This window comes from Apteryx rowi, unplaced genomic scaffold (genome assembly GCF_003343035.1).
Source record: "Apteryx rowi isolate R43461 unplaced genomic scaffold, aptRow1 scaffold_48, whole genome shotgun sequence".
Taxonomy (NCBI): Eukaryota; Metazoa; Chordata; class Aves; order Apterygiformes; family Apterygidae; genus Apteryx; species Apteryx rowi.
Window position 1 is genome coordinate 659,362 of NW_020450738.1, and position 15,901 is coordinate 675,262.

Here is a 15,901-nt window from a genome sequence, read left to right on the forward strand (position 1 = left end):
CCCACCAGCTACTGACACCAAGATTTACTTAAGGCCAGAGTCAAGAACTAGAGCTCCTTCCTGATGAGAAAGTGCAGGAAGGAGCCTGCCTTGTGGGTCATATAGCACTTGCCCTCAGAAGAGATGAATGTAATCACCCTCCATGCAAGAGCCATCCTGAACCTGGTCTGCAGCAATAAGCTGCTGTTATTTATCAAGAACCAAGTGTTCGGCTAAGGTATAATACATTTCTATTTTCTCTTAGCATGTCTTTGCTAGTGTTTGATTCATTAAACAAAAAAATTCTACAAACAAACAAACAAACAAACAAACTCTCTATTCCAACATTCTTCATTTTGTATGAACCCATGATTCAATATTTCAAGCACATCTTGTACCAAAACACCCTCAGAACCTGACCTGCTAATCATTGAGACCTAAAAACGCTAGGCTAAAAAGCCATTCTTAGTCAGCGAAGCCTTTCTGGAGTTGTGGCTGCCACCCCTTACCTCTACTCTCTCCTATTCTCTTTTGCCTGTTCTTGTCAGCACAGGCACACGCACAGCAACATCGCCTACAACAGGCCTGTAACCGATCTTCCAGGTCATTTACATTGTCCTCCTTTCTACTGCACAGGATCTACACCGAGTTAAGTACCTGCTCTTCACTGTTTAACCCCTTGTTGTCTCCAGATCTCATCCAAGTCCATGCTAGCTCTTAGAAACCTCAGCTGCACACACGAGCTTCAAGTACTCTGCTGGAGAGCTGGAGGAGCACTGCTGCATGTGACTTCCTTCAATATACATACACATAGAGCAATTTTGCAGAGTTTAGCAGAACTTTGGATTCAGTATATCAAGCTTCAAAGCTAAAGCACATCAAATGCCTGTCTAGACACACAGAAGACAAAAACTATATGAAGACTGGAATTCTCAGCAATGAACTTGGCCCTTACCACTTCAAGACAAAACACATCTGGACTGTAGCTATCTGGCATCTAGTTAATGCCAACTAATGCCAGCAAAGTTTCCTAAAGGGAGGAAGAATTTAGTGACTTTTGTCAGGAGGTCCCTTTACTGAGCACAATTCAGGGCAATAATTACAGGGTAGTGACTCAGTTCTTCCCACCTCAGTGAAGTCCAAGGGAGTTTTACACCAGAAGTCCCACTGCAGCAGCTTTGCTGTGGGGAAGATGGGTCAAATTATGAATGTTTTTGATACACTCCTGAGAGAGGCAAAACTTTATTGCAAAATGAATTCAAGCTGGTAAGTCAAGTTAACTGGCAGGACAAACTGTGCTAGACAACCAGGGTAAACCACCAGACCCTCATTTCATACACATGTTGTGCAGTATCAGGCTTCTCCAACACCTCTGAGACGGTTTGAGTGCACGGCCCACCCCACAGTGGCCTGATATGCTACCTCCCTCCTCCACCTGAAAGAAGTGGGGATCATGGGCCCATCAAAGAGATGCTCCAAGAGTTAAGTCCCCTTCCCCCAAACTGTCACTGTCCCTTTGAGAAATTTCTCTCCAGCTCCTGGGAGCTATTGGAAGCCAGGGCCGAGCTTTGATCCCTGTACCTCAGCAGAAGCAGACCCTTTTGGATGGATTCCTCACTATATTTGTCAAGGCTAACTGATAATGTCTGACAGTCCTCACTCTGCCAGAATCCCTTGCCTGACATGGGAAACTGTCCGGTGGAAATTGGTCATGGGAGGGCAGATGGATGGAAGCAATCAGTCCCCTTCCCACTTGTCTCCTACTCCAGCCACACAACGTAGGCCAGCAGAAGCTATGAAAAGCATGAGAAAAACCAGTGGAGGTTTTGGATAAAGACTGATTACTGATGGTACTTACGACTTTTATGTGCGTCTCAAACCTCTGTCCTGTAGCACACTCAGTGTGAACAACTAATTTTTTGAAAGCTGCATTTCAAATTGTTTCTTTTTGCTGCACTTAAGACACTGTTGTCCTTCAGGTTTTTTTGGGTGTGTGCATGTGTAAACTCCACACAGATGTTTCTTTTTATAACTGCATTTTATGTATTGCTTGCTTATTGACTGTACTCTTTCAGTCAATTTTGTTACTTATTTTCCAGTTTATTTAAAGATTGGTGTTTTCACTGTTCATTTGTTTTTTGTGAGCTGCTTTTCTCGTGTATTTCATTCCTGCTTGGATTACTTCTGTTTCTGAATTACTATCAAATTACATGTGGTGTCCAGTTAATTTCTGTCCCTGCTGAATTGTTAGCCCCCTGCCAGAACTTTGGCAGTGTCCTCCTGGCTAATGTATTTGCTGGCTCTTTTCGGAGGGCACACTGTGGGTGCATGCAGGCCATCGCTTGCCTTGATGCAATTTGACAACTCTATTCTCTACAAGTCAGATATTTCAGGAACATCCAACAATCTGTTGATAGAGGTATCTCATCATGACTTGCAAACCTCCACTATACCAGTTTGGCAGTTGACAAGCCAACTGCAGTAAAACTGGCCAGCCAGCTTCCAGACTGCAGCAGCAGCCAATTCTGCCTTAAGTCAAGCTCCCCTCTGTGCTCCGATGGCAGAAGGCAGAGTAAGCCCTTCAAGTCAAGAAATGTCTGCTTTCTCCTGCAGAAATTCTGGGGATACAACACAGGTTCTCCTGTGACTATAAAATGATGTGATCCTGTTGCTCTCTGCTTCTTGTTTTACTTTCAGATCTACAATTCAGATGTCAGCATCAACAGCTTTTATCAGGTTAAGCAAACCTAGCAGATAAGCTTTCATTCCTGTATCAGGCACCTACAGTGATCCATAAACACAAAATTTTGAGTACGACTATATATTTCAAAAGGCCTTCCAAAACCTGTGCCTACACACACAGGGATGGCCCAAAAGTCACATACAGTTGGACCACAACTTTCAGAAGCTCCTGAGGGGAGCCACCGTCATTTCTCCCAGTTGTAATCTGAGCTGAGCAGCACAGTAAGCAGCAACAAGAAGTGCCAGCCACAAAGAATTAAGCAAAAGGAAGCTGTGATGACTTCTGATCCCAGAGTTGAGCAGAAAAACAAAGTAAACTGCAGACCAATTTCTACACAGACTCAAGTTTCAGATGATGCCAAAGGGCCTGATGCAAATGGCATGCTGCAGTTAAGCTGGGGTGTGCCAGTCACAATTTGGATGACATGAGTGTGGTTTTTAAAAGATACTCTAGACTGGAAAGAGGGGGTTACAGTGTCATGGAGGAAATCAAGCTGGCCCCAGCGTAACCCCACTTTCTGAAATGCCCTGGATGTTTCAGATCTCTGGTCTACAGCCAGATTCAGCAGGACATTAGGGTGCTTGTCTTGGTGCAAGAGCAGGTATCTGATCAGTTTGTTTCTCCTGTGTGCATTACACAAAATATTTGGGTCTGTGTTAAATAATAGTACACTTTTCTCCAGATTTTTTTAGGCTTTTCTCTTAACTAGGGAAAAAAGAAAGAAAAAGGGGGAAAAAAAAAAAAGGAAAGAAAAGAAGGCAGGAGCTTTCTGACAAAATCCACCAGACTCTCCTGTGCCACTTTTCCGTGACAGGCCTTACTACTGAGATTTTCTCAATCATTCAACTGGATATTTCAACAATTCACAGCTGTTCTAGCAGCCTAATTAAAGGCATGCCCTGATTTCTGTGCTTTGTTTTTCCATTTTAGGATATGCTGATTGCTCTTATTATTCCACTTTCAGTTAATTATCTTTCTGACCCTATGATAACAAAGTAATGATATACCTCTTTTTGCTGAATTTGCAAGTCTTGGCAGCAAGTCTGGAAAAAGTCTGCCACACACAACTTCTCATCCTTGCAGTTTGATCCATAAAATGTGCAGAGGCAATTTTTTGGTTTACTTTGTGAATTCAAATGAAGTTGCTGATTATTCTTGACCACTACTGGATGAAATTTAATCCTGCCTCGCAAGACTCCTACATAACTCATGACCAACAGTTTGTTTTGGTTCTAATTCAAAATCCAAACAATACAAAATTTCATTCTTATGCTCTCAGAAGTGCACTAGCAGGGCAGAACAAGCAACATTCCAGTAGAGTTTTCACAAGAAAGCAATCCAACTCTAGCATATTGCTGATTGTGGAGGTTATTTTTCAGATGTTAAACAGGTAATATGGAATTTATGCTAAGGCTTATTTACTAAAAAGAGACATCAGATACATATCAATTTCAAGATCATTTAAAGGGAGTCAGTATAAAGTGAACAACCTATCAATATTTCTCAAACTGCTTTTTTAGAATTATGTAGCTGACAGATAATACACACTTGATGGCATAAAAAGAAATGAGAAAGATTAACACAAAGCAGGAACTGATTCTTTTTTAAAAGGATTTTTTTAATTTGTCCACAAAAGCTTTCCAGAGGGTCTGCACACTTGGTATGACAAGGCAGATACTATGAACAGAATTTGTTTGAAAGTGGGTGAGAACTCTTTGACAACTGTAATCCTGTTCAGCACTTATTCTTCAGTTGTTTTAAGAGAACTAAAAGGAAAAAAAAGTTACAATCTTTCTTGAACAGATGCTCCTTTCGCTACCTCAGCAACAAATGCAGGTAAACYTATACAAATGCAGGTAACCTATATAAAAGAGCAAAGGAATTGCTTTAAAGACTACAGAAGTCAAAACCAAGTTCTCCCTTTTTTTTGTCATGTATGTGATTTATTGACGTAGTTCAGACAGGATTCGATTGCCTAAAAAGAGACTCCTAAGGCACCAGCTCTAGAAGGAAATAACTCTACCATGGGTCCTCACACATTTTGCCAGCCTCCTTTTATTATCTCTGATATACAGGACATCTAAAGTGTTAAAGCTCTGTGATCCAACCCTTACTGACAAGACGATAACCATCAGCAGGTGAAAGATGCATGTACTACAGATTGTATTTTCAAAACATTTCAATTCAAAAGTAATGATGTGCTTTTGAATACCTCAAGTTTCAAACTGTTGCACTGAAATAGTGAACACATTTCTTTGCTACGTTTCTTAAAGAAACGGAGCATCACCCACCACTTATGCAATCAGTGGAAAGGTATTGCATCTTATGCTTCTCCCTATTGAGCGACTTGTTTGCAAGCTCATGCAATGCTCTACTGAAGCGTTATGGTAGCTTGCTGGTGATCGGTGTCCCTTGTGTATGTGGAAAAAATAAAAAGCCGCACTGAGGTGCTTGTTTGTACTCACACCTACATTGCTGGAGTAACACTGATGAAAATTAATGCAGTTAAATCAATCAGTATATTGCTCCAAGTGTATCTTCGCTATGCTTAAATCTATTGTCACAAGCAAATTCAAGATAGCTGGACAACTCCAGGAACACTAATCAGTGCTCCAAGTCAGAGCGCCAAGTCCTACCTCTCACTAGTGCTGATAAAGAAAGGGGTGTAAAGGGTACCTATAGTCAAATTAGGAATACCTTCTCTCAGTGTCTATTCAATTGCTAGCACAGAACCCAAAACTCATTGAGGGAAGGATACCTGAGGATAATGACCACATTTCAAGCCATAAGCACGCAACACAATTTAGTTTGACAAAGTCAAATTCATGCTAAGACTGAGAATTTATTACAAATTGAGGCTCTACCTTGCTATCTAAACATTTTTTTTCTTCACAGGAAAAAAAATTAAAATCAGGCATGAAGCACTATTTAACACCACCTCTTTTCATACAGTGTTTCTTTAACTGATTCAAAGGTCTGAAAACCATTCGGCTGTGGTACGGCAGCAGTGTGTGGTGGTGACAAGCGTGACTCTCTAAAGAATACCCTTCCCCAAAAGGGAGTGTTTCATTTAATTGAAAAAGTCTAGGCCTGACTGCAGGAATAGCATATGCAGCCTATCATGCCCCCACAAAAAAAGCTCATTCTCACTCTGGCTTAAATACGAACTTCCCCTCAGTGACCATCACTGAATGTGTTCAGTTAAATTTGCACAGTTATATTTTTCCTTTGAGTTTTAGCCCACTGTTTGTATTTAATCCTGTTGTTCTTGGCAAGGCATGCATATTTTTCCTTCTCAACCATAGATTTTCTAAGTGGTGCGTTGATGTCACTAACTGACAACATGACAAACTTTTCAAGACTTCCATCAAAGACTGGGGATTTGCTCTGTTGGTTCCTGTGCTTCTAAATCAAAAGTCAGTCTCTCCCCAAAGATTTATAAGTTACTGTACTAAAGGATAATAGCATCATTGAAGCTAAGATCAAAATTAAGTCATTGTTTAACAGCTGTTTTTCTAAGCAGTCAGCAAAATACCAACAAACATGGGTTATTCTGCAAACTATTATGACTGCTTATTTACAAAGATCTGAGTAGGTTTTAAAACAATTTGATGTTCACAGGAGAGATTGTTGAAATAGCCACTAAAAAACAATATTGGATCAATGTTTTCCACAATATGCAACTTATTGAATATCTCAAACTCTGGTTCTGATCTCCCTGAACTGGATTCATTTTAGCTGTTATTTAGTAAACCCTTTCAGGGAAGCAATACCAGGAAAGCCTTCCTGGGAAAAGAGTTGACTCTAAGACATGATTTTACTCAAGACAACAAAGTAGAGAAAATTACTTTCTGGTAAAAAACAAAACAAAGCAACAACAAAACAAGCCACCCTCTCTCCCAGAACTTGCAGGGAGCCTGATGTCAAAGCAAACCGTAGCTCAGAATGCCATATCATGGGTGAGCGAATATTGGCAGTAGGGCAGCCTTACCTGTAACAGCATTCTGAGAATGTGTTACATGTCTTGAATTGATCTAAGCCTCATTTTAAAAAGGATTTCTTTCTGGATATTTTGTCGCACACACACACTTTTTGCTTTTATTTTAACGGTCGATATTTCAAAATAACTGAAAATTTACCTGTTTTTTCAGGTTTTACTTTAGATGTAACAAAGGGTAACAATATTAATTAAGCAGAGAGATGATGGTAAATTAAAAACTCTACTAAACAGCAACACCAAGAGGGTGCTCTCTACCTGCCTGAATGCAATGCTGCTGGATCAACAAAGAAAAGCAACTTTTTGTCACTGTTAGCACAGCTGAACAGATTATTGAAATTCAGAAAATGATCCCAAAGTAATAGAAACAGCAGCTTACATTTTACATGGAAAATTTAACACACAATTTTCTGTTTTGTACAATAATTCATCCAATCCACACAAACTAAGAGACAGGGACCTTTGGATTCCCCTTTCTTGAACTGCCTTGAAAATATTTGCTATACTTCTCAGAAAATAAAGGCTGGTTTTGAGGTATGCAATTTTAGAGTGGTTGCATCAACATTTTTTTTTTAACAGAAAGCAGAGCATGCCTCAAACTATTTTTCTCACTCCTACTGCCAACAAGTCCATAATGATAACACGACTTTTAAAAGCTACGCTCATTAAAAGGACATTTTTATAGATCTTTGTTTCTTTTAACTCACATCCAGCTTTCCCTCTGTTGCCCCATCTTAATACTGTCACACTATGTGAGGTCCAGAGTTTATGATGCAGTTTACACTATTTGATTAGGTGCCTCTCAGACACACATACTTCCAGAATGAAATGATTGTAATATTGGTTTAAGACCAGTTTGTATAGCAATATTATCTTGCAAATAAACTTTAATTGTGAGCTTTTTTCCTTCTCATACTTCTAAGTCTGGATTTTCAATCCCACTGTAAATTTAAACATCTGCATATGAAAATATTTAAGAACTGAAACACTGTCCTGCAAGTTTTACTATAGAATTTTCATTACTACTTTCATTTATCATGAGAACTACTCAATAACTATTTTCAATATTTTCTTTTTAAACCATCAAGGTTTCCTTATATATAGATCAGTATAATCTTTCTTGCACAAAGTGACAGCATATCACGCTGTCTTAAATCCAGTTAAACTCTGCTTTTCTTCCTGGTCACAGTTCAGTATAAGCAACCCCACTCAGCTAAGCTTTATTTTTCCAATGCTTCTTTAGATTCTATATCTGGAAGCTTAAGTATATAATACATGGAATGAAAAACAGTGACATATTTAAGTAAGGCCATACCTGAATACTCCTTCCATTTGGTCTTTGGTGTAGCCTTTTCCACTTTCACCTGCAGCAGATGCATTGCTCTCCTTCGTGCTATTGGGCTTACTTTGATCATTGCTACTGGCTGGTTTTCGGCAGTAAGCGCCTCCCCCAGCAGTACTTCCATTCTTCATAATAGCTTCCAACAAAACTATAAAACAACAGTATATGATAATATCATTATATTATATCAATATATCATATTATCATTATATCATAATGATAATATCATTACTGATTAAGTCAGGAGCTCTCAAGTAACTTAAATAGGAGCACCACATTGTAAAAGACTACCTGCTAAATCCCCCTTTCTTATTAATCATTGCTTCGTACCACAAATGTTTCTGAAGCCAGTCTAGCAACTGCTTTTCATGGTGAACAATGGGAAAACATTTCAAAATTAGTGACCGGATTCCTCTCCATCTCTGCCAAGGTAATTTAATACTGGAGAGAATGTGTCCAGTTCCTTCATTTCCAAATGTTTTAGAGACACTGAGCCCACATCTGAATAAGCAACTGTAAACTGAAAAGGGGAACTAATCTAACACTCTAAAGAACCTGACAGTTATTCCATACAGATACCAAGCCCATCTCCCGGTACTACGCAGACTTGTCCTGGCAACAGATTCATTGATCTTTACAACACAGTGAGATTTTAGTTAGATTTATCTGGTTAACAGATTAGCAAAAAAAGAGTAATGGTCTTTGCAATAGAACTGATAATTCAACTCTGTTGTTTCAAAAAAAAAAATCACAATTTGAAGTACTTCAACAATTAAGTTTTTATGCCTTACTAAAATTAGAGGACAGAACTGAAAAAAGATTCTATGACAGTAGATCAAACCTCTGGTATCTCAGTGTTGCAACAACTCTTTGGCTAATAGTTTACTAYGGCAACACTAAAAAGGGCAATAGAAGAAAAAACTCTGCTCCYTTCTCAGCCCATCATCCCTACAAGCCATTGTAACAGATAGACCAGCAACAGATGCTGTCCAAGGGAAAAGACCATGGCACCTGACCAAAGCTACACTACAAATTCAGGTCACCATTTGCATTAAAGTTACATGCTTCCATTGGTGGCTGCTGGGAAAAAGAGACAGGACTTGGTTGATACTCAGCTCCCTGTCTTCCCCAACAAGCCTGCCTGCTGCCTTGTTACTTACAGCTCAGGTCATGAACAAAAGACTGTTGATTAAATTTAACCATGACAAAATGTACATATGCTTGTAGGAAATGGAAAACAGGCAGTACTTCAGTCCCACCTTGCCTGCAGAACAGGAGTAGATATTATGGGAACACTGGCAATCCTGGACTCCAGATAAGAGACATTTATTACACTGCTGTTATTACTGTCAAACAACCCAAAGACAGTACCCTATTTTCTAATGTGTAAGAATGGCTTAGGACATGGGCTAAATCCCCGAGTCAGCCATGCAGTTCGACTTCACTCATATCACAACTGATCCCGGCCTTATCTGGAAAACAGAACGGGTACACCTCTATCTCAGAAAAGCACCGATGCTATAGTCAGGCCTAGGGTGATGAGAACTAGAAAGATGAAGACAAAAGTCACATTTCTGTCAGGCTGGAAAATTGTAGTGCTCCCTACTAGGGTTTTCTTTAAAGCAGCACATTTCAGCTGCTACAGAACATGGCTATTTGTAACCTGAGCCATCAGTGGCTACAGACTGATGCTCTATACCCCATTCAGGCAATACCAGCTGAAATTCAAATTACTATTAAACACCACAGATAAGTCAGGACCAAGTAAATACACTCAGCTCTTGAGTCCTGAATCTTAAAACACACCTTTACCTTTAAACCTTCCTTCCTTCCATGATCCAACAGATCTCAAATGTGACAGTCTTAATAAATCACCAGACATGAACTTGCCTTTTTGGTTCTGCATACGAGCCTGTATTTTGGGGTATGTGTCTCATCAATACATTGGAAACAGAACCACTCTAACCTGAGGGACTGCACAAGAAACATAATATAGGTAAAAGACCAACTGTTAAATAGTCTTTCTTTATCCTTACCAAAAAGGGGTCCTTCAGAGCAAGATGGCAAACTACACAGGGCAAATTTGTTTCATAAACTAAGAGTTACTAAGAGTTACTATCTGCATAAAAAAATGCCCTTATAAAAATTTCCAGAGAAAAATATTCCACTCATTGTGAAAGGATGCTGTAGCTTCATTGTTAAAGAGCATTTTCTTCTAAGAGATAGTGAGAAGAAGCTTGAAGGACTTTCTTCTAGATCTAATGAAAAATTTCTCTTCCAACTAATGTGGTCAGTCTTAGAGCAGCAGCAAACTGAGATCCTAAACACTACTGCCTGCATCTCAGACAAGCACAGGAAAGAAAAGAAGGCAGAGTTTTATTTAAGGAAGAGAACCACTTTCTTCAGATGTGCTTCTTTTTTACTCCCCAATATTTGCTTTAGTTTTTATTACTCACTGGCCACAGCAGTCTGAAGGACTGCAGACTAATAGCTACACTCAAGCCTGCACAAGCAAGTCATCTGACTTCAGCCGCCAGTCCTGCGCTCCTGTCTGCCTCAGCAAGACTCATCATTTGATCAGATCAGGCTTCTTCACTGCACAGGAGAGATAAACAAGAAGCTAATAATTAGATGTTGAGTTGCATACCAAGAGGAAGTTTTCACAGCAAATAAAATGAAGTTCTTGAAAACAGGAGAGCTATAATCCCATTATGGATTATAACTCAAGTACATATCCAAATATATTCATTAAGTTCTTCTAATATCATGTTATGGCAATACTTCATTCACTTTAGAACTTTAAATAGCAATTCCAACAAGACGACTTTGTCTACAGGCTGAGAACTAATCAAGAACAGAGACTTGGACAGAGTCTTTAAAATGAGCATTTCTGGTCCARGATTGCTCCAGTTAAATAAGAACAGAAAACAACACTATTCTTTTTCTATTTTGTGACCTTTAACATATAGTAAAGGTATCACTTAGGATTGTATTGGACATGTGACCCTAACTTACCCTCTATAAATAATGCTGAATTGACGGTTTTGCAAAGCCTGTCTTTATATTGGAATTTCTGTAGAAATTCCCCATCCCTGCAACAATGCATGTGCAAATCAGTAGCAGTAATAATGGTAGAAACATTGGTATAGACACTAATTTGCACTTTTAATCCCCAGTATCTATTTAGAGCCGGTTTAGCTGATAAGTCTGTCCAAGGACTAGCTTGTCTGCACAGTGCCTCCAACATTACTACTTCCTAATCATCCTTCTCAGACCTCCCATCCCCACAGTGGAGCTGCATTGCTGAAAAGACAAAGTAGGATGCTTGCAGAAAATGTCAAATACATAAGTGTTAACTTCTTAAGCTAGAAGGACACAGCGTATGCAAACATGCTGCTATTCTATGCTGAAAAAGAAAGTCATACAAAGGGCCTGGGGGCACTGTTTTCTTCAAATAAAAGATTCAGTTCATATATTCAGAAACAAGAGTTTGACTCTTCCATGAACTTCTGGTGGTAAAACCAGCTTTCAGAATAGTCGTACTAACAGTGTATTAAAAATAGCTTTCAGTGTGCGTATAGATATTTTAAAATAGGATATGGATGGAGTCAATTAAAATTTGTTTCATTAGCAGGTAGGACAACGATTATTATCTTCAAACATATATGAAGGCTCTCTCATGCCTTCTGTTCCTTGTTTCTGAATGAAATATCCCTACACTGCATTTGCGTCCATTACTCATTCAGCACAACCCCCACTTGCACTAATGGAAAGAACTGTTAAATTCAGAATCATACTAACACAATACCCTAAAAAAGTAAGCTTACTTACTCCTGAAAATAAATGTTTGCTTTTAAAGTCAGTATCAGAAATAGTGGAAGAAATCTTAAGTAACGCTGAGAAATAGAGCTGTCCTTACTAAAACCTGTCAGGTACAAACTTTAATGTCATCTTCTGCCTTCCTCTCCAAAAAGAAAGGCACATACGCCTGGAAAGGAGATCTTGTTCTTTGTTATCTTTAAATCCACTCTTACAGATCATTGCTGGACAAGCAATTAGTTTCCATTCAGTTGCAAGACAGATTATCATCAAAAATCATAATCTAACTTAACATTTTGATTGAACAGAGGAACTGCAAAACTATTTTCCAGAAAAGGATGATGTCAACACAAAAACCGCTACTATGAAGTTATTAGCTAAATATCATTGAATAAACACTGACCTTACATTTCACACCACTAATGCCTTAAAATAGCACTGCTGCAGTCAGCGTATTTCAGGCAGAAGCCTTGTTTAGCAAAACTAAACTTCAGCAGTGACTGAACCAGTGCTGAATGCAGTTTAAATGCAAATGTGGCTGAAGGCACACCACATGTAGTACCATTTCGGAGACAATGGTTAAAAGCTGCTTTGTGTCCTTTCATAAACCACTACAACATCAGGAGCAGGAAGCTCAACAAAGGGAATTCAGCGACTGCGAGGCCAATTTCTGCACCCACTGGCCTCTTGGATACCTTCAGGGAACAGCAGCATCAGGAGTGCTCTGCTTGTTGTCCTCCTCTGATCACGTCCTTTAACGTTTGTAACCTTTTGAGCCTGCTCTACCTTTCTTCATTCACTGACCCCTGTAATAATTCATCTCCCTCAGTTTCTTTCTTAAGTCCCCCTTTCTTCTTCTCTCCTCCTTTATCTTTTTGATATTTGCTAGGGATGGGCTGATTCCCATCAGTAAAAATAGTCAGCGCTACCGTTCTCATAGCTGCTATCACGGATGGAACATCATTTGTGAAATGGTGGGCAATTGTTCCCAAAAATCATAGTGAATATATACCTCATGGAGAATCTCTGACTCCATAGAAAAGTGGGTAAGAACTATCTTCTCATACATATCCCAAAGAGAAAATAAGCAAACACAGCAACAGCTGGGGCTGCACCATATTGTCCTATATCCATAGGAAGCCAACACATTATAATTGTAAAATAAGAAATTGTGTTAGGATTAAGAGAGCTTACAAAACTTTAAATGTTCCCTTCTTTTGGGCATGCACTATTACACAATTTTTAATTATATGATGAATTACTGTTTTTCAGTGTGGACCCCCACTTAATTTATGAAGAAGGTGACAATAAGATTATGAAGCAGTCATTTCATTTTTTCTTAGTCAGTGTAAAATTTCCAATTCTAATTTATTGCACATCTTCCAGATCCTGTGCTGAAAACAGGACATTCTGTGTCCCTGCAGCCTACTGCACTTATAACAGGGCTATTTAAGTGCCTCACAAACTTAAAAAAAAAAAAAAAAAAATTCAGTGAGTTGGTGCTATTTTGTGAGGAAATGGGATAGGTTGAGAAGAACCACCAACCTCCACAGCTAGAAAACTGAAGCACAGAGATATAAAAAGTCTACAGAGTCCCCTAATTTCTAAGTACCTAGTTCAAATCAGGCCTAGGGCCTGATTTTTCAGTGGTATTAGGGCATCTGCAATTCTCATTAGCTTCAGATGGAGCTTTAACTGCCCACCAGTTCCACAAATTAGGCCCTTTTTTCAAGCTGAATACCTGAAAAATGAAGCACAAACAATTAGCAGTCACTAATGAAAACGGAGTGAAGTGGCTTATTTAACATCACAGAGAAATTCTGTGAAGCATTTAGTGTCAATACACAATTGCCCAGATTACAGTCCACTACCATAACCACAAGGCCATCCTCTTTCCACCAGATCTGTACCTCATTTGTGACACACTTTGCTAATTTCCACAGTGAATAAAACAAGTGTCCTAGAGACAATAGCCTAATTAGACATCTATTTCTTGCACTGAACACTTTACAATGGTGGTTATGTAGTAGCAGTCCTACTTAAAAACAAAAACCTCAAAACATAAAACAGATGTAGACATCTTTTTCTGAGGGCTACTGTAACTCTTAAATTAGAGGTGTAGGACCATAATAAGCTGTGTGAAGCAGGCAAAACTATTTAACTCCCTTGAACGGAAGAGGCCGAACTGAAACCCTCAGTCTTCTTGCCTCCTGACCAACACAGCTTCCAAAAAGCTGAACACATTTTCATGCCTGCCATCTTCTTAGGCCATACAAGTTTAGGGGAAATAAGATGAACTTTTGTTTGCTTTTATTTTAGGGGGGTATGTAACATGGCAGGAGTATAAACAGTGCCACCCTCTTGATCCAAACAAAGCAGCAACGATTACCTTCTTTCAGGTGATTTACCAGCAACATCCATCCTGTCTTACAGGGAAAAAAAACAAAACTATTTACTATTAAAAAAAGTACTGATGAGACCTTAGCATATTGTTTTTATATAAAAAGTAGTCAAGATATTAAAGAGGACAGAAAATGCTCGCTGAATATATGCCTGACACTAAATGAGAACGCAGGTGTCAGCATTCATCATTTTTTGAACATTGCTTTGGGGTGAAATTTTAACTGTAAGTATTCTGTGCTATATTTTATTCTGTAGCAAAGCCTTTAAGACAGTACAGAGCACTGAAGTCTTTCCTGTTCCTTCAATGATATAGACGATTTAAGTGAGAACTAGAGGAATGCAACAAGTCATTGCATTCAAAGGTATTGAGTTGACTTCTGACATAGTGTAACAGAAAGACTACAAGACACATATCAGCTCTGTATACCTTGAGAATTGAAACCTTACTATCGTTCCTTTCAAAGAACCACTTCTAAACATATTTTGCTAAAAAGATACTAATTATTTTTAAAATTTTAGCAAAGAGCTGTCTAAAGAGCCAATTAAGTCATAGGGGAACAACCTGCCCCATTTTCTCTACCATAGCTAAACCTGTGCTTATTTCCTATGCAGCTACTGTACAATGAAAGGGAAACAAAACAAAAAAAAAACCCAACCACAAATAATTTATAAAACAAAGGCATCGCCCACTCTGGAATTTCAGCTATTAGTGCGAGCTGTTAGTGCAAGGCTAATCCACAGTGATGTAAAGAAGGCAGCCTAGCACGTCTTGCCCCGGGGCCCGAGGCGTACTGCTGCGAATCAGGTCTAGGCTCAGTCCGCATGGCTCCGATCATACTGAGGGCTGAAGAAAAGCCGCAGGCGAGCGCTCGGGCTGACCTGGAGGAGCCCCTCTGCCGAGGGATCGGGTAACCCCGCTCCTCCTGACGCCGGCTGCACGCACTCCCAAGGGAAATGAGCCGACCCGAGCCTGCCTTCCTCGCGGCATTTTTAATCACCCCTCCGCGCTTTTTAAGCCGACTCCCCGACACCCCCGGGGCGCTGCGGCGGGGACCTGCCTCGCACCCCGGCCCCGCTCTCAGGGTGCCCCCGGCGGGGTCACCACCGCCTCAGCGCCTCCGCCAACGGCCGCCCCGCCTAACGGCCGCCCTGGCCAACGGCCGCCCGGGTTAACGGCCGCGCCGGCTGCGAGGAGACTCCCCTCCCTCCCCTCCCCCCTCCCGGCCCGCAGGCCCCGCGTTTCTCCTCCCCCGGCCCGAGGAAACCCGGTAATAACGGAGCGGGGGAGGGGGGGCGGGGACGGCTGCCACAGCAGGGCCTCCCGGGGCATCGGGCCCGCGGCGGGGGCCGGGCTTCACCTCGGGCCGTCTCGGTCGGGTAGAGCTTCTGGGCCTTGCCGAGGAAGCGGAGGGCGCGGTCGCGGTTGCCGGCCTCCAGCGCCTCCCGCGCGATGCCGATGCACTTCTCCGCCTCGTCCCGGTTCCCCTCCATGGGCTTTTCCTTCCGCCGCCTCCGCCCGCCGCAGCGCAGAGAGAAGGGGCCCGAAGCCAGAGCGGAGCCGGGCAGGGCAGAGCGGGCGAGAGGAGAGGAGGGCGGGCTCGGGCTCCCCGTCACTCCG

At 40.8% G+C, this 15,901-nt stretch overlaps 1 protein-coding gene across 7 annotated transcripts in view; it reads right to left on the reverse strand.

The window, feature by feature from the left end:
- Positions 1-15,895, reverse strand: part of DNAJB14 (DnaJ heat shock protein family (Hsp40) member B14) — a 32,370-nt gene extending 16,475 nt beyond the window's left edge. For 2 of the 7 annotated variants that reach the window (XR_003255592.1, XM_026078433.1), the window contains exons 1-3: positions 15,642-15,860; positions 14,270-14,302; positions 8,035-8,209 (exon numbers count right to left, since the gene is read on the reverse strand). Coding sequence is in view for 6 of the 7 variants with exons in the window: in XM_026078433.1 (XP_025934218.1) it covers positions 8,035-8,209; positions 14,270-14,302; positions 15,642-15,774 (341 nt within the window). In the remaining variant the exon portion in view is untranslated. Of the gene's footprint in view, positions 1-8,034; positions 8,210-10,517; positions 10,657-13,492; positions 13,622-14,269; positions 14,307-15,641 lie in introns of all 7 variants that reach the window. The other 5 variants (XM_026078436.1, XM_026078437.1, XM_026078438.1 and 2 more) reach the window with 5 other exon arrangements.
- Between the last annotated feature and the right edge of the window lie 6 nt (positions 15,896-15,901).